This window comes from Mercenaria mercenaria, chromosome 12, assembly GCF_021730395.1.
Source record: "Mercenaria mercenaria strain notata chromosome 12, MADL_Memer_1, whole genome shotgun sequence".
In the NCBI taxonomy this organism is placed as follows: domain Eukaryota; kingdom Metazoa; phylum Mollusca; class Bivalvia; order Venerida; family Veneridae; genus Mercenaria; species Mercenaria mercenaria.
Genome location: NC_069372.1, coordinates 57,483,011 through 57,501,590, shown reverse-complemented (window position 1 = coordinate 57,501,590; position 18,580 = coordinate 57,483,011). Strand labels below are relative to the sequence as shown.

Genomic DNA, 18,580 nt, shown 5'->3' with positions numbered 1-18,580 from the left:
TCTTCCATAAGTGTTGTAATGTTTCTTATAAATGTTGGTTGTCTTGCTGGAGTTCTTTTTAGCATTGGAGAACCTCATCATCTCTTTTTCTAGTAGTTATGTGATAGACTGGCTTTTTTTTTCGTGGAAAGGTGCTACATTTTCTTCCGGTTTAACCACGGCTGACTGACCCAAACATGATTGATTTTCTAGGTGATCTATTAATATTTGTTACTTGTTTATTTTTTTCTAGGCATTCCTTTCGAATGGCTATTAAGTAAATCACAATTTTCAACTTAAAAATAAGAAGATTAAGATATATATGGCCGTAGAAACTTTTAATATAATTAATAAGCAGTCATCATCTTATCTCCACCACTTAGCTAAAATAAAAAATAAAATCTTATTCTTTTAGATACACCAACACGGCTGAAGTCCCACACGTAACAAACACAAGATATGGTCTCAAATCTTTCGTAATGCAGCTTCCAGACTCTGGAACTCATGGTCCCAGCATTTCAGAGATGTTACGGGGCTGAGTCAGTTCCTGGGTCTAATTAGCTCGTTGCAGATGCTCTTGTTGCTCTAATTAAATTATGTTCCTGCTTTTTCCACCCTCTATTAACCTTTATATTTTTCAGAGTGCTAACAGTAATATGCATGTGCTGGTTGCTTGTATTATGCATGTTTTAGTTTCTCACTTATTTTATATTTTTGTATGTAATAAATACCTTTTCTGATGATTAAATAAAGAAATGCCTATAAATACGCGATTTACTTGCCAACCTGAACTATTTCATAGTATATTAAGTGGGTGGGATATGATAATGTATATATATATCTATTGACAGAGCTTCAATATTTACCTATTGCATAATTTATTGGAAAAAAATAAAGGAGTAATTGAGACACCGGTGCGAGAAACAATTACTTACACGACGTCACGCTTTAAACGCGATTTTCTCGAAATCTCGTTTGCCGCATTTGGGCAAAAAGTCTCGTGGCCTGGCACATTTGTCTGCTCTTAAGTAGTTCTTCTTCCTTTATTGACTTCTGAAATGCAGCTGTTTATCAGTCGATAACAAATCTGATTTGATGTGGTAGATGTCTTAAACCATTTTCTAAAAACGCATTAGTGTTCTTTTTCACCGACTTTAAATATCATTTGTATCTTGTATCTATAGTCTGCCCATCAGGACGCCATACATTAAGTATACAGAAAAATATTAAGATACTGGTGAAAAATAAAGTCCTCCTTTAAAATAAGTTATTTAAACATTCGCTTAGGATATGAACATCATTATTCTGATCAAACTGATCATGTTAAATGACAGACATAAACACTTTGTGGTTTATGGCCGAAGGAAAAACAGTAGCAGTCTCATACCTAAAAATTAAGCGCTTTTCATAATTTCTTTGTGAAACAGGTCACCGTTTCAGTATCCACGGACAACACGGATCAATACGAATTTGATTGTTTATCTTTTGACAGCAATTTTCTTTAAAATAACAGGTAAATTATTTGATCATAGTGTCATGATAATTTTTATTCAGTAATTTCGATAAACATTACCTACATTTATGTGTCAGAATGCACAGAAGTCTACCAAAACTCGAGTGATGGAAAACATTGGCATAATTTAAAACTCTAAACATGCTCAAGTTAAGGTTAACCTGCAGTTTAGCATGAAAATACGCCAGCAGTACCCACATTTGTATGAGATTAAGCATCACTTATTAACATATGAAAAATCAAACCCCTTAGTATTCTGAAATGTTCAGTTTCCTATCTCTTTGCTGAAATGAACACTCCATATTGAAAAGTAGCCTTTTATGCTGTAGTTTTGATCCCCTTAACACTTCCTTCCATGCATGCGAATTAACACAGACTTGTGCGAGGGTCAGAATTAGATCAAAGTATATTTTGGGCATTCCTTCAAAGATATAAATAGCTTAAAACACAAAGCAATATAAGTTTTAAAACATGAAAATTATGCATATAGTAAGTGTACTCGGTTTCGCACAGTTCACGGTTTCGCGTACCAAAGAATTTTCCGTTTCTTGTAATGAAATACATGTACTTGCCAAGAGAAATTTAAACTGGTGAAATCAAGGGACCAGGTCTCCTTTTGAATGTTCCTATAGTTTTCTACATCTACATCTACATCTACATCGTTACAACCAACAATCGATTTCCGATTATGACTGGTCGGCGCTGTCAGAGAAACAGTTGTTAAAGAAATTTAGTATATTACAGTATTAAAAGTAAAAGATAAAAGGACAGTATGCTACAGTTAAAATAGGACAGAATGGAAGAATTACATAGTGACTGCCGCCAGCCTCTCTGTAAAGATACTGAGGCTGGGGCTAGCTTTGACTGATGTGGGGAGGGAGTTCCAGAGACGGATGGTTCTAGGGAAATAAGAGTTAGCAAAGTATTGAGTGCTGGAATAAGGGATCAAGTAGTTCAGGTTTCTAATGGGGGACAAGTAACCTTGGTCAATAGCAACGGTCTGGGTCCTTACTTTGTAAAACAAAAGTAATGAACAGTTTAACCTACGGTACTGGAGAGTTTTCCATTCTAAGGATTTCAACATTTCAGTTACACTGCTTGTATAGTTGTAATCATTCATAACATACCTAGCTGCTGACCTTTGGACTCGTTCAAGTTTATGGGTGAGGGTTTTCTGCCAGGGATGCCACACAGTTGAACAGTATTCTAGCTGTGGGCGGACATAGGTGGTGTATGCAGCTTCTTTGACCTTTATGTTATCTGTCTTGACATTTCTCTGAATAAATCGAAGGGAAGAGGTTGCCTTAGAAGTTATGTTTTCTATGTGTAGTGACCAGTTCAAGTCATTGGAGATAGTTACTCCTAGGTATTTAGCTGATGAGGTGGACTTTAACTCTGTATTATGTAACCTGTAGGGATATATAAAGGGATTTCTCTTCCTACTTACTCTAAGGACTTCACATTTGTCGGGGTTAAATTCCATTTGCCAGACTCTTTCCCATGTTTCTAATTTATGGAGATCTTCTTGAAGGGCTATGCTATCATTATTTGATTTGACAGTGAGGTAAACGATGGTGTCATCTGCAAACATACGGGTTTTACATTTGACTGAGTCAGGCAGGTTGTTAATGTATACAAGGAAAAGGCAAGGCCCAAGGACAGACCCCTGTGGAACTCCAGACAGGACTGGAAGTTCGCTGGACAGGTGACCTTCAACTGCGACCTTCTGGGTACGATTAGAGAGGAAAGATTTGACCCAATTAGTTATTTGGGGACTAACACCTAGGGATTGTAACTTGTAAGTTAGCCTCAAATGGTCAACTTTGTCAAATGCCTTAGAAAAATCCATTACGATGACGTCAGTTTGTTGGCCTTGTTCTAAATTACTATAAAGTTCCTGGGTAAAATTAATAAGCTGAGTTTCGCAACTATGACCCGACCTGAAACCATGCTGGAACTGGCTGATAATATTGTGTTTGTCAAAGAAGGACATAAGATTTGAAACCACGATGTGCTCAAGGAGTTTGGACGCAATACAGGTCAGAGAGATTGGTCGATAGTTGCTGGGTTTTGATTTGAGACCTTTTTTAAAGACTGGTGCAACTGTTGCCTTTTTCCAGTCTTGAGGGACAATGCCTGTATTTAGGGATAAATTGAAGATGTGGCAAAGGACGGGGACGATTTCTTGATGAGGTTCCTTGAGAACACGGGGGGATATTTCGTCTGGCCCCGACGCTTTATGTGGGGATAGGCCAAGAAGGAGCTTGTCAACACCCTCTGGAGTCACATTTATTTGGTCCATTAGGGAGGAAGGGGATGTTAACAGTTTGAAGCACAAATGTTTAAGGCTTAGGGGCTTAGGTGGGGAGAAAACTGATTCAAATTGCTTGTTAAGGATGTTTGCTTTAGTGACAGGATCAGTATGGGTGAAACCATCTGATTTGAGTGGAGCTATGCCGACATTTTCTTTTTTGTTATGTTTGATGTAGCTATAGAATTTCTTATTTCTACCAGGTTGGGAATCATGGCTAAAGATGACGTTTTCCATGTATGACCAGTAGGAGGCTCTTATTTGCCTTTGTTATAATGTAGGATTTTAGGGACTTCAGTTTCTGGTTCTTAGCTTGATTTGGGGATTTGTTGAGTTTGTGATAGAGTTTATCACGCTTGTGGATAAGCCTGATAATTCTGGGAGTTAACCAAGGCAAGTCGGCACGGGATTTGGATATTTTAGTAGGGATATGCTTGATACAAGATTCATTTAGGCTGTCCTTAAATGAGTTCCAAGCCTCATCAGGGTTTGTATAGAAACGACAAGCAGGCATTCTGATAAAAGACAAAGATATATAAAAGTGTAGTAAAAGTATCACCGAGACAGCATAAAATTAGACACCACTGAGGGTACCTCGTTTGTGCATGGTATAGCGACATCATTATGATAATGACAGCTAAAAATACAGTTTCTACAGAAGTATCAGTGTTGTGCAATTTCGATTCAACCAATATCCATACTGTAGAAAGAATTAGAGAATTTTTGTCATGGTGTGCGAAACCGGGTACAAATATGTCCAAATAATGGGTCATTTTCTGGCTATATTGGAGAGCTAACAGTGGTGAGCAGTTATCACATGAAAAATAACCTAGTGCATAAATATAGAGCCATGTATCTATTCTTCTGCCTGAAAATGCAAAATAATAAATTGCTTCCACATATTTCAGTTTATTTCAAGAAGTGTGTAAAAAGTGTGAAAAACCAGGTACACTGACTCTACATAAAACCAATCATGTCATCGGTCCATATATGGCCCAAAATGTGCACTGCTGCAGTGCACAACTGTGTCCATTTGTAACCTACTATATGCATTTGGTTACTGGGCATATCTAAGACAGTGGATCACTAAAGAGCTTTCTTGTTAATTCGCACCCTCTGACTGCATATGTGTAGAAAGTCTTGTTTAATGTGAACAGTTAGTATTTACAGCACAGTTCACTTTGTTCATTCCACCCTGAAGCCACTTGTATTTAGAATTGTAAAATAATGATGTACATACTGGATAGTGTAACTTTTTGAAAACACATATCAGCTGGGATTATTAGTTTCTGGATGAACTCTATGAGGATAAGCTAGGATTACGGAAGTATTTCATAGGTATCAAATATATGTTAGGACATGAACAGGTCTAGGAAAGTGGTAAATTTACAGATTAGCTTCTCATCCTGTCTACATTATAGATATCAGATAATCAAAGAACTTCAGCCAATGTCTTCTTTTGGTTGTTTTGTTTCTGCCAATCATTTTGTTTTAAGACCTCATGTTTAGTATCCTTTATCAGTTCAGTATACCCATGCAGTTTTGTTTTTTAGGTTAACACAAGCAAGGTTCCATTGTAAAGACAACCAGTATCATTTAAATGTCATGTAATGAACATTGCCTTTTGGCAGCTATATATGTGTTCAGTCTACATTCACCAGTTACATGAATATAAAAAGCAAATTAGTTTAAATAAAGTTTAGTCCAAAAGAATTCAGTGTTCCCTTTAACATAAAATGTCTGTAAATCCCACACAGAATGTTAAATATTAAGTTAAAACTCACCATTTCGTATTTACGCTATCTTATTTCAGTAAAACATCAAGATGCCAGCCAAGAAGAAGAAGTCGGGAAAGCTGTCGAAGATGACAGAGGAGGAGAGACTGGCCTATGAGGAACAAAAACGTTTAGCTGAAGAAGAAATGAGAAAAAAGAAAGAAGACATGCTTACACAGTTCTTAAAAGTACTAAAACCAGATCATTTTAACATCTGTACAAAATATGTTGATTACATATTAATTTATTCTGGATAATTAATTATGCAGTACTACACTTATATTAAACTTAATTAACCTAATTTTAAGAAATAATTTACCCTAAATTTGAAATGAATTATTGTGCGGAGCTCAGATGTGAAGAAATGTTGTAAGATAGAGTGAAGACCAAGTGACATGATAGATTGCAGGTCTGAACCTCAATGGTTTTATTCAACAAAATATTACTGCTTTAGATATCTCATTTCGGATCTGAAACAAGAGAAAGGATTACTTTGTACATCATAAACTACAGTCACCAGATCACATCCATTAAAATTTTTCAGCAAGCTGCTGTAATAATTGGTACTGTGACATGATAATTGTGATATACAAACAGTGATTTTGTCGGAAAATAACTTCAAAGGTTCATTCGTTTTTTGTTAACCCTTACTCTGCCAAATTTCTGTAATGGACTGCTCCATCATTCAATTTGGGCAATACCATTTATTATTCGAAGGGCTGACTGAATAGCGAACAGTGCAGACCATGATCAGACTGCACGGATATGCAGGCTGATCTTGGTCTGCACTGGTCGCAAAGGCAGAATCACTGGCTGCCAGCACTGGCTAAGATTATATACATAAACAAATTTGCTTATTTTAGAATATTTTATTTTATCTGTATACTGTAAAATCATTTAATTTCGTGGGCATAAAATTTTGTGGTTTTAGTCAAAAGGCAATTTTGTGGGGATATGAATTCGTGGATTTCAACTTTTGAACATAAAATGAATGGGAATTTTACATGTTCGTTGGCATTAAATTGACTCAACCACGAAATCCACAAAAATTAGTCCCCCACGAATATTAATGATTTCACAGTTAATGGTTATTATATCATTGAAGCTTCACTACAGTAAGTTTTTAAATTCATAAAACATATTCCGAAAATTTTGATTAAACTGAGACTGTTCACGTTTTTTGTTTTAAATAAGAATTTATATCAGAATCATTTCTTTTGACTTTGAATTAAAATCATCATCAGCTAAAAAATCAACATGAAACTACTTATTCATTTTTCTGATGACTAGGACAAATTAACGAAAGAAGAACGAGCCACAAGGTTTAACTTGAACAAACTAAATCACCAGTGGCGGAATATTATGAGAGAAGCTAAATCGAAGGAACTCAAGAAAGATATAGAAATTCTCAGTCAGACATTTGAGCGTGTTGTGGACCGGAAAGATGCGGTGATTAAGTCGCTGGCCAAGGATCTGATGGAGGCAGAGGAACAGTATGCTATGGCACTGAGGAGTCATCTCCAGAATATAGACAACCTCATAGGTAATTTTCTTCAGTGATTCATACATAAACAAAATGAATTCTGCATGGTATGTTCAGAGTTAAATCATGATAAAATCAGATGTTATTTTGGAATATCTCCTTAGCAGTGCAAATGAGATTTTATTATTAGATCTAGATTTATAGTTCTTTCCATTGGTCTAAACACAGCTGTGACCTAAGCGATAAAAGTTTTATCATAATACAGATAGATATAATTTTGTAAATATATTGATTAATTGTATTTCACAAATATCAATAAGAACAGGAAAAAAATCTGTATTGCATTACACGGAAATTAGATTCTTGCTTTCATTAATATTCAGGGCCCTGATAATAAGTTTATAAATAGTGGTTTTTGTTTCAGAGAAATATATTGTCATTTCTGGGTTAATAGTTGAAGATTTATTATGTAGCTTGATCTAGCTTGCATTCAGCTCTTAATTACACATTTGCTAAGTCAGATCACACTAAAGTCTTGATGCTTGCATGTTTCATGTGATCCAAACCTGAGAAAATCCACATGTCGGTTACAGCATCCAGGATCAGACTAATGTTTTAATACCCCTACTATATGGACTCAGGGTAGAGGCACAAACACTTTAAATTGACTTGTGCAAAAATCTTTATAAATGAACATGCTATGGTATTCAGCAGTGACAGCATAACATTGTGAGGTGATAAAAACATACCACCATACACAAGTTAAGATGTCAAATTACCAGATGTCAAATCTACAGACCTGTGTTAATGTTTGGAATTTACAAATAATCTGCAAGTTGTTTGATTTAATTTGATATTAATAGCTACATATTAGTAGCATTTAAGGTTTGCTCTATATCACTATTTAAATTCACTTGATATTGATTCTGCAGATTTACAGAAGTCAAGATTACAGAAATTAAAAGACGAGTACGTGGATGAGTTAGAGATTATAAAAGAAGAGTTTGACACTGAGCGTGCCATCATGGTAGACCAACATAACACAGAGATGAATGATATAGCTGATATTCTTTTTGCAATGGAACAAAACTTTCAGGAAAGAGAGGCAGAAGCAAAAGGCGAGTTCCAGAGTATGAGGGATGAAATTAAGAATAAGGTATTTGAAATGGTGGATTTCTTACTGTGGTTTATGTGAACAAAATTTTTATTGATTTTAAATGAATTTGCAACCTTAAGCTAACATGTGGACAAGTAAAATGCTCAAGTTAATTATCTGAGGTCTCAAATGATCTTACCATTGGCTATTTTGTGCTTGCAGAATTGTTTATATGTTTTTAACAGCCTTTCCAGCAAACATTTGTTGTATAACGGACAAATATGGATAGGTACCTACTCAGTGATTTTGATCTGACATTCATCAGATATCAGACATAAACATCTTACTGCTGTATGTTGGTAACAATCTATCAACTTTGCGAAATTTGTATAGGCACCAAAACTGAAAACCACACTGGTCTTGTATAGGCATGATATAGATAATGTTTGCTGAGCTTTTTGTCAGTGTGTATTTTCTTCATGGACACCTTAACTGCATAGGAGTTTTGTTGTAATAATTTAAAATCAAATTGAAAACATATAACTTGCAGTCTCCCAAGAGTTAATACTGACAGAAAGACTTAAATATGTTTGTAGAGCAAAGGTTTTTGTTCTGGATGGGGTACATTACAAAGGATTAATATAAAGTTGTAAAGAAAATATCTCCATTTCTAGAGAGGTATCATAACACAGGTAATACAGTATTTTTTTTTCATGTATTCCTAGAATCTGGAGGAGAAACATGCACTGCGTGTCCAGTTAGAACAGAAAGTAGATAACTTATGGATGCAGTTCCGAGATGCTCTGCAGAACTATAACATGACCACAGAGGAAAGAAAAACAGCATTTGAAGCCCTGAAAGTCAAGGATGAAAGAAGTGCAAAAGAGATTGAGTCACAAATGAGAAAATTACAGAGAATATCAGTAAGCTGTATAAAAAAAAGTTTTTATTTGTATAGTATTTGTACAGTTTTGAATTAAAAAAAAACAATCATGGGATTTTATAGGACAAATCCTGATTTTAGGTTTTGAGAAGCTTCCAGAAAATTTACCTCTAAATATTTTGTTGAAAAAAGGACATTTTTGGCTTTAAAAAATTAGGTGTACAGAATTGTCTTTTTACCCTTACCCTGCTTAATTTCTAAAATGAACTTTCCCATCTTTCAATTTGGACAGTACCATTAACTGTTAAAAGTGGTGCTTACCATAAAGATATTGACTGAATGGCGAACATCTGTGCAGGCTGATCTTAGTCTGCACTGGTCGCAGAGGCAGAATCACTTGCCGCCAACAGGCTAAGGGTTAAAACAATTATGCAGACCTGAATAATTTTCATAAGGATGGCTGATGGAATACATTAATTTAGGGCTAAATTGTTGTAGCTACTATATTATCAGTTTATTAAACTATTCTAAAGAAATGAGTGTTTTCGATAAGTTCTGTTGGACAAATTTTTGCATCATTTGTTAAGCTATGTATAAACTAACTATATAGTTGTATTTCCCTCACCTTTTAGGATCAGATAGCTGCGTTGAAGTCAAAGATGGCAACAAATGCTAAGGAATGTGAGGAGAGAAACAAAATGTTGAAGGAGGTAGTGTATTTACATACATCCAAATTGCCATTTAAGTGTAATCCTGTTCCACCTGAGGTTTATGTGGACAGGATGTCAGTTATATGCAGAGAAGTCACCTTTGTACTCCGGGGAAAAACTTAGAATAACTGATGGCGGTTTCATAACTGTACTGTTGAAAAAAAAAGAGTTAAACAACAAGCAAGCAAACAGAATCAAATTACAAAATTTACTTTTCCTTTGATTGACCTGTCAATGCCTCATGCCACTTCTGTCAGAATTAAAAGTGTCTTGTGAAGTACTGTATGCATCCTTTTAGTCCTTATCCTGCTAAAGTTCTATGATGAACTTGTCCATCTTTCAATTTGGACAGTACCATTAACTGTTAGAAGGGGTGCTTACCAAAAAAATACTGACTGAATGGCGAACAGTGCAGGTCATGATCAGACTGCATGGATGTGCAGGATGATCATGATCTACACTGCTCGCAAAGGCAGAATCAATCGTGTCCAGCATGGTAAGGGTTAGTATACCATTGTGCAATAAATACAGTATATGAAAATGTGACTGGAAATCATAGATAATGTTATAAATTAGAGATTTCACATCTAGATCTGTAAAAATCTGAAAATCTCATGATACAAAACAAGACATTATTTCAACATGCTGCAGCTGAATTATTGAAAGCCGATAGTTATGGACTAGTATTTAGAGGGGAGGAGTTTAAAACAAGCAAAACAGGTGTATGTAAGCTGATTATAGGTGGGAGAGGTACCTAATACCATTATATCTTGTTTTGTATGTGTGGAAGTTATGGGTTCATTGTGGAGAAAAGTGTTAGGTTTTGGAATTCATGTACTTGTCGTTAAACTGGTCACAATTACTATAGCTGAAAAAGGGTTGAGATTCAGTGTTGTAGAGAACATGTTATACACAGGTTGAATTAAGATAAATCTCTATACAATCAGTTTTTCACTTGATTTTGTTTTTGTATTACATACACAGCTCAAATTCCTAATTTTACATTAAAGGAAAGAGAAAAGATGTTGAAACATTTCCAGGAGCTCAAAGCTCAAATGAACAAAGTACGAGAAGCAGAAAGAGATAAGCTCACCAAGGTTACACTCGAGAGTAACGCAGCTATCAAAGAAGTCAAAAGACAAAATGATAAGGTAAGTGTTAGGTACTGTTGTATCATCTATTCTCTAACATGTTTTATGTTTGTTGATTTCTCATTCAGTATATAACATTACCTGTCCATTGAATTTAATATTCTGAAGATTGGTGTTAAATTATCTCAATTAATTTTGATTTTTGTCTTTAGAATAAAAAAGAATTACAGTCTTTTCCATTGTAAATTTCAGCAGTTTAAAATTTCTAAAAATTGCAATGTTGATCCTATCTATAGGTGTACATGTATTTAACTGAAACCCTCAGTGTATATATCAGTTGTTATAAACACACTTTTTTTTCAAAATTTTAATATTACCAGGAAGTTACAAATAATTTTCAAATGAAAATCACAGTTTTGCCAATAAAATTAAAGTGATTAACTGTACCTTAAACATTCAAAAAGCACCTACTTTAAACTCAGAAAACCTGTTAAATGATACATAATTGATACCTGCATCTAATTTGCCCAGAAAACTTTTACAGATTTACTAATAAAGTAGTCAGTTAGTAACGCATTACTGCATGATCTAACTGTTGAAAAACTATGATGATCTAAACTGAAATGTTATGATTGAGTGACATACAACAATAAAAATGATGAAATTGTGAACTCTTAGTGGGACAGTTAAAATTTATCACTAATAAGACACATGGTTTATTTATTGTATATCATAATGGTCATTAAATTTCTAATTGAATTACCTCCCTTTGGCCATAAAATTGTCACAGCTGTTAATGGAAGCATGAAAAATAGCAAGCTCTGTGAATGTTGATTTCTCTTTCGGTATAAGGCATTACTGTTGACTTTGTCATTTTTCTGAAGAAGGATAATAATTATATCTCAGTTAATTTTGATTTTTTCTTTAAAAATTTGTTTTGAAAAATATTAAATCTTTTCCATGTTAGTTTCAGCAGTATTAATTTTGTTAAAGTTGTAATTTTGATCCCATCTTTCGGTGAAAATGTATCGACACGAAACTTTCAGTATATATGAGTTATTATAAACACACATTGTTTTGTATTGGTAATTTTCAAATGCCGGATAATTATAAATGATTTTTCAATGAAAATCACATTTTTTCAAATAAAATGAAAATGATAAAAGATACCTTACATATGCAAAAAGTACTTATTTCCAACTCTGAAGGCCTGATAAATTATACTTGCATCTTACAAAACAAAGCTGAATTTGAAAAAAAAAATGTGTAACAGATTTGGCAGATAAAAAAGTAGCTTTGTAGCACATACCCTACATCATCTAAACTAAAATATTACAAATGGGTGACAGACAACAACAAAAATGATAAGATTGTGAATTCTCATTGGGACAATATCAACAAATGTATCCTGCAGGCAAGATTAAAAATGGTCAGTAATAAGGCACTTTGTTTATTTATTGTATATTATGGTCATTAAATTTGTGATTGAATTACCTCCCTTTGACCATACATTTATTACAGCTGCTCAGTATATAAAGAGAAAAGGAGATCCTTTGAATGCATGAAAAATAGCAAGCTCTGTGTGATTAGGTCTGTTATTGAGATACAATGAAAAGTGTAGCATCCCCCCACAGTCTCTAGCAATGGCTAAACTAAAAGAATATTGAATGGACTCCATGTCTGATTTTAAAAGAACTGAAAACAATAACAACATTGCTCTAACACTTGCTTGATATTATTTTATGTTCTGCATTGCAAAGCTAATAAATAGAACACTTTCAAAATGCAGAAAGAAGATTTGATACTTAAAATGTTTAACTACAATTAATTCATTCTATGACTGGTTTTAGGTAGAACAGATACTTAAGGTATCGGAGATGTGTCGTAAGTTGGAGACAGAAGAGGAGAAAGTACTTCCCTTCTATGCATCTTCACTCACTAAAGAAGAACAGGAGGATGTGGATGCAGCAGTTATCGAGGCTCCATCAGAACCTCTTGCTAATGTAAGTTAACTCTTATAGTGTTTGTTTTGTAATTTGTGCTTTTGTTAAACAGTTGTCTCCCTTTGGCATGAATGTCATTGCCTCCCCTGGGTTAGAAAAGAAAGTCCACACATTTTAAGGGAAATACAGTGATGCAAAGCTAGGTGGCACAATGGATTAGGGATAGAGCATCAGGATATTGCAGGTCCGAGTTTTGGTCATTTTTTGTCAGTTGATGCAACCATCAAAATTATGTTGCAAGTAATAATAAAATATTGTTTCTACTTTTGTGTCTAACATTGGCAAATATCAGAAGAGGCCAATTTTATTAGTCTGTGATTTTGCTGAGCACTTTTTTTTCTACTGCTTATATTTTAACAAAACCTTGTGTAATGTAGGCTAGCTGGTATTTGAATTGTTCAAAATAATTAACTGAAAATTCATGTATTATCCTGATTTATAAGCAACAGAGACTGTTCAAGAATTGCACTTTCACCATAATTAGTACACATGAGTACCTACCAATAACTCACATTCGTTTTACTCTTGTCCATAGAAAGTTGCCGTTTCGTGTTTTAGCAGTAGTTTTTTTCTATACAAGTAATTATGCTCTCTGCTAGTGGCCTGCATGGCTGAGTGGTTATGGTCACTGATTTTGAGTCACTTGCCTCTGACTGACAAGGGCCCAAATACCTCACTTGGGGTGTAAAAATCTAATTATCTCACAGAGGGTCAGTGATTCTGTCCAGGTGGTTGCTCTTGTCTGAAATAATGCCTGCGAGGCACCTACGGTCTTCCTCCATCATGAAATGCTTGGGAGTTGCCAAATGACCTGTAATTGTGGTTGTGTAAATGAAATGTTAAACCCAGAAAGTGTTTTGGATACTTCTTGTATGTGATCATTTGAATTACCTTGTACATTTAACAGGCTATGCATGAATACACCAGCCTAGAAAACTTTTGGAAACGACACAACAAAGTTCTCCTAGATAAACTAGCACTGGACAAAGAAAGACAAACATTACTCGGAGAAAACCAACAGTTACGTACCTTGCTGAAGCAATATTTGGATGGCATTTCTGTCAATGATGAGATCATCAGCCAAGTCAACCCACTGTTTATTGTCAACAACAAAACAAACGTCAAGTATGTTACATTTTTGTTTTGTTATTCCAATTATAAAGGTAAAGTTGGCTTGAATCTTTACGAAATTGCTCCTAATAATGAAACACCTGAGTCCATATTTTTCAACGTTTTAAGCTTAGCTATTTGAATTTTGAAAGGTTTGATGTCTAAAATTTCACACTTAAAACATTGATGAATATGGGCCCAGATTCCAAGGCTATAAACACTGACTTTGGAGACCAGTCTAAGACTGAAGCCTTACCATTGGTCAGTATCCAGATTCATCTCAGAAACAACCAAACAGACACAAGAGTTCACAGACTGGTCTCAAAGCTCAGATTTATATTCCTGAACACTGCAGTGGTATCTAACAAGGAAGTTTGGTACACACCACCTCTATGTTGAGTGACTGAAACATTATTTACTACACTTCTGGACTCATTATAATTGAGCCGCACCTTGAGAAAATCAACATAGTGCATTTATGACCAGCATGGATCCAGACAAGCCTGCGCATCTGCGCAGTCTGGTCAGGATCCATGCTGTTCGCTAACGATTTCTCTAATTGCAATTGGCTTTGAAAGCAAACAGCATGGATCCTGACCAGACTGTGCGAATGTGCTGGCTGGTCTGGATCCATGCTGGTCGCAAATACACTATGTTGGTTTTCTCATGGTGCGGCTCATAAATTATATAGAGGGCAGGAGCATTGGCATTGATTATTGCTAAAAATAGTGTAGGTATGGGAGTCTTAGAATATTCTTTAGTAGAAGATTCCGTGGCATCTTGTACCTGGCACTGCTTAGAAACAAGAAATCAGACACTTGAAATACAACTGGTTTACACTTTCAGTTTTTAGTGTGTGTTTTCACCTCTTTGTACTACTAACTGCTTTTCTGGTAAACATGTTTGATTGAAACTTTCCAGTAGTTACTTTATATTTTTGTCAGTATTCACATCTGTATTAGATTAAGAATTTCTGTCTATTTTTGTATGATATGACAGACTGTTTATGATATGGTTAGCATTTTAAAAAGAACAACTTTTGTATGCATGGAACGGTTAGTCACATTTTCCCCTTTCTTTTCAGGTTGAATGTACCAGTTCATGACCCAAGAATACGTAGACCAGCTGCCCAGACCGTCGTTGAAGCTGCTCATGTGATTAAACATACACTGCCTTCTTAGAGTTGTAGAACTTTATTTTTATATGTTAATGAACTTTGTTTATGAACTGTGCTTATGGACTCTGTTTGTCGAATGTATTTATGTTACTTGAAAAAAACTGTGATATAGAATATATCTTATTTATGAACAATGGTTTTGATGTATGTACATTTTATGTATAGATAAATTGATCAAATATAGCATTTATTCTTTTAGATGCCTGTCTTTGAATAAAAATCGTTTTTAAAGAAAAACATTCCATTCAGAATCATGAGTTTTCAAAATATAGATATTTTGGCATGCATATAGTTCACCAAAACAGCACTTGTCAAGAATTTGTCAAATTTGATGTATTTTCTTGAAAGGAAATCTCCTTTATTCTTTTACTTAATTATGTTGTTTCTTTTATAATTTACTGTAAAATATGACAATAAAAAATAAATTGTAATATGAACAATTTTATTTTCTCTGTTTTTTTTTTCTGTAACAAAATATAAATTTGCATTCGAAGACTGTGTCGTTACACTCTGAACATGTGTTTGCTATATATTTTTCATAACGGTTAATGCATTAAGTATCTATATAGGAACTTAAGTCTTCCTAGGTGGTCCACCTATGACTTTATATCATCACTTTGCCATTAATGGACTTCATCCAGTAAGAGTGCCAAAGGCCCAGGGGGGCACCTTAACATCTCAAATTAAGGTTGAAAAAATAGGCTAAGCATTTATCTTGACTGTGGAACCCGAAAAGTTCTATGATAGAAACAGGATTCTAAGTGTGATTATAACTTATATGAATAAGGCTGGCTCCATTTATTTCACTGGGCAACAAAATGCAAATATATATGACACGTTATTGTCAGACGCAGTTTTTACAGCATTTCTTGTCATTGTCAATGATTATGATAGTGATACATTACACCATCACAAGTAGATGCCATGTTTTGCCATTGACAAAGTCCGCTTCGAGTGCGGGAGGTCGTGGGTTCGACCCCCGGCCGCGTCATACCAAAGACGTGAAAAATGGTACCAGTAGCTCCCTTGCTTGGTGCTCAGCATTAAAAGGGAAACTGGCCTCTTCTCTCATACCCTCGTGACGATGGATTCCATCAGGAATGAGGTATCGAGAGTTATTAATATAAGTTGTAGAACATCCTTCACAATCGACCTAAAATAAATTATGTATAAACTAAAGACAACAAACATGCAGTATGATAATAAATATAAATTATGGTTACCTGACAATGGGGCATTGCATAAAAAAACAATATTTCATAGTGAACCGGTCATGTGATCACGAGTGCCTTGTTAGTAATTTTTAGCTCATCTGATTTTTTGAAAAAAAATGATGAGTTATTGTCATCACTTGAGCGGTTGTCGGCGTCTGCGTTGGCGTTGCCTGGTTAAGTTTTATGTTTAGGTCAGCTTTTCTCCTAAACTATCAAAGCTATTGCTTTGAAACTTGGAATACTTGTTGACCATCATAAGCTGACCCAGTATAGCAAGAAACATAACTCCATATTGCTTTTTGCAAGATTTATGGCCCCTTTTGTACTTAGAAAATATCAGATTTCTTGGTTAAGTTTTATGTTTAGGTCAGCTTTTCTCCTAAACTATCAAAGCTATTGCTTTGAAACTTGGAATACTTGTTTACCATCATAAGCAGACCCTGTACATCAAGAAACATAACTCCATCTTGCTTTTTGCAAGAATTATTGCCCCTTTTGGACTTAGAAAATCAGTTTTCTTGGTTAAGTTTTATGTTTAGGTCAGCTTTTATCCTAAACTATCAAAGCTATTGCTTTAAAACTTGCAACACTTGTTCACCATCATAAGCTGACCCTGTACAGCAAGAAACATAACTCCATCCTGCTTTTTGCAAAATTTATGACCCCTTTTGAACTTAGAAAATATCAGATTTCTTGGTTAAGTTTTATGTTTAGGTCAACTTTTTCTCTTAAACTATCAAAGCTATTGCTTTGAAACTTGCAACACTTGTTCACCATCATAAGCTGACCCTGTACAGCAAGCAACATAACTCCATCCTGCTTTTTGCAATAATTATTGCCCCTTTTGGACTTAGAAAATCATTTTCTTGGTTGAGTATTATGTTTAAGTATACTTTTCTCATAAACTATCAAAGCTATTGCTTTAAAACTTGCAACAGTTTTTCACCATCATAAGTGGACACTGTACATCAAGAAACATAACTCTATCCTGCTTTTTGCAAGAATGATGGCCCTTTTTAGACTTAGAAAATCATGGGTAGGACAATAGTTCTATTATACAATAAAAATCAGATGAGCGTCAGCACCCGCAAGACAATGGGGCATTGCATAAAAAAACAATATTTCATAGTGAACCGGTCATGTGATCACGAGTGCCTTGTTAGTAATTTAACATTTACTACCGTTGCCAGGAAGAGCCCAGACTGCTGTCGTTTATTTCCGAGGACACAATATTGAATCATTACATGTTCAGATGACTACTAGGACCCTGTTGTTGGTCAACTGTCATTTACTATCCTGTCGTTCGTAATTTCAATAACAGTAGGTTTAGTAATGCCAGTTACTGCCAATGGTAAACAACTCGTCAAACGACGACTTATTGCCATTAAAAACAAACAACATGAAGAACTTGTCACATAGTCTCGAGCACCTTGTTGACATTTCTTATTACCATTGACAACAAAGGTCACGGTAAACTGGCCACATGACGTCGATTGTCTTCTTTACGTTTCTTATTACCATTGGCAACGAAACGGCACGGTAAACTGGCCACATGACGTCGATTGTCTCCTTTACCTTTCTAATTTCCACTGACAACAAAATGGCACTTGATGTCGAGCATCATGTTGAGGTTTCTCATTTCCATCGACAACAAAACGTCACGGTGAATTGGCCTCGTGGCGTAGAATATCATCTTGACGTTACGTATTTCCATTGAAAACACAAACGGCATGTAGAACATGTCATATGACCCCGAGCGTCTTGTTGACGCCAATAATTGCCATTGACAACAAAACCGCATGGTAAACAGGTCATAATTATGACGTCTTTTTTACGTCTCTTGCCATTGACAACAAAACGGCACGGTTAACTGGCCACATGACATGCGTCTTTTTGACGTCTCTTGCCACTGACAACAAAACGGCATGGTGAACAGCTCATATGATCTCGAGCGTCTTTTTGACGTCTCTTGCCATTGACAACAAAACGGCATGGTGAACAGGTCATATGACATCGAGCGTCTTTTTGACGTCTCTTACTGCCGTTGACAACAAAACAGCATGGTGATCAGGTTATATGACCTCGAGCGTTTTTTTGAATTTCCTGAATGCTAAACACAGCAAAACAGCATAGTAATTACACTGGTCGCGTAGAATACTAATCATATTTTCATTTTTGTCTGGAGTTGTTAGATATGCACATATTGTAATGAAACTTTATATAATAATTCTAAGA

The 18,580-nt window shown here is 35.1% G+C and overlaps 1 protein-coding gene across 1 annotated transcript; it reads left to right on the top strand.

Moving 5' to 3' along the window:
• The first annotated feature begins 1,375 nt into the window (after nucleotides 1–1,375).
• On the top strand, nucleotides 1,376–15,571 carry LOC123534384 (dynein regulatory complex subunit 2-like). Its single transcript, XM_045316611.2, has 10 exons — nucleotides 1,376–1,492; nucleotides 5,617–5,766; nucleotides 6,869–7,121; nucleotides 7,994–8,217; nucleotides 8,883–9,080; nucleotides 9,673–9,750; nucleotides 10,761–10,901; nucleotides 12,692–12,844; nucleotides 13,752–13,969; nucleotides 15,039–15,571. The coding sequence occupies exons 2-10, from the start codon at nucleotides 5,629–5,631 to the stop codon at nucleotides 15,133–15,135; spliced, it is 1,500 nt and encodes a 499-aa protein (XP_045172546.1). The 5' UTR covers nucleotides 1,376–1,492; nucleotides 5,617–5,628; the 3' UTR covers nucleotides 15,136–15,571.
• Nucleotides 15,572–18,580: the final 3,009 nt, after the last annotated feature.

Coding starts and splice junctions, on each gene's coding strand:
- LOC123534384 (XM_045316611.2), top strand. CDS start 5,629: ATGCCAGCCAAGAAGAAGAAGTCGGGAAAGCTGTCGAAGATGACAGAG. Junction 10,902..12,691: donor TCAAAAGACAAAATGATAAG/GTAAGTGTTAGG, acceptor GACTGGTTTTAG/GTAGAACAGATACTTAAGGT. Junction 13,970..15,038: donor AACAACAAAACAAACGTCAA/GTATGTTACATT, acceptor CTTTCTTTTCAG/GTTGAATGTACCAGTTCATG.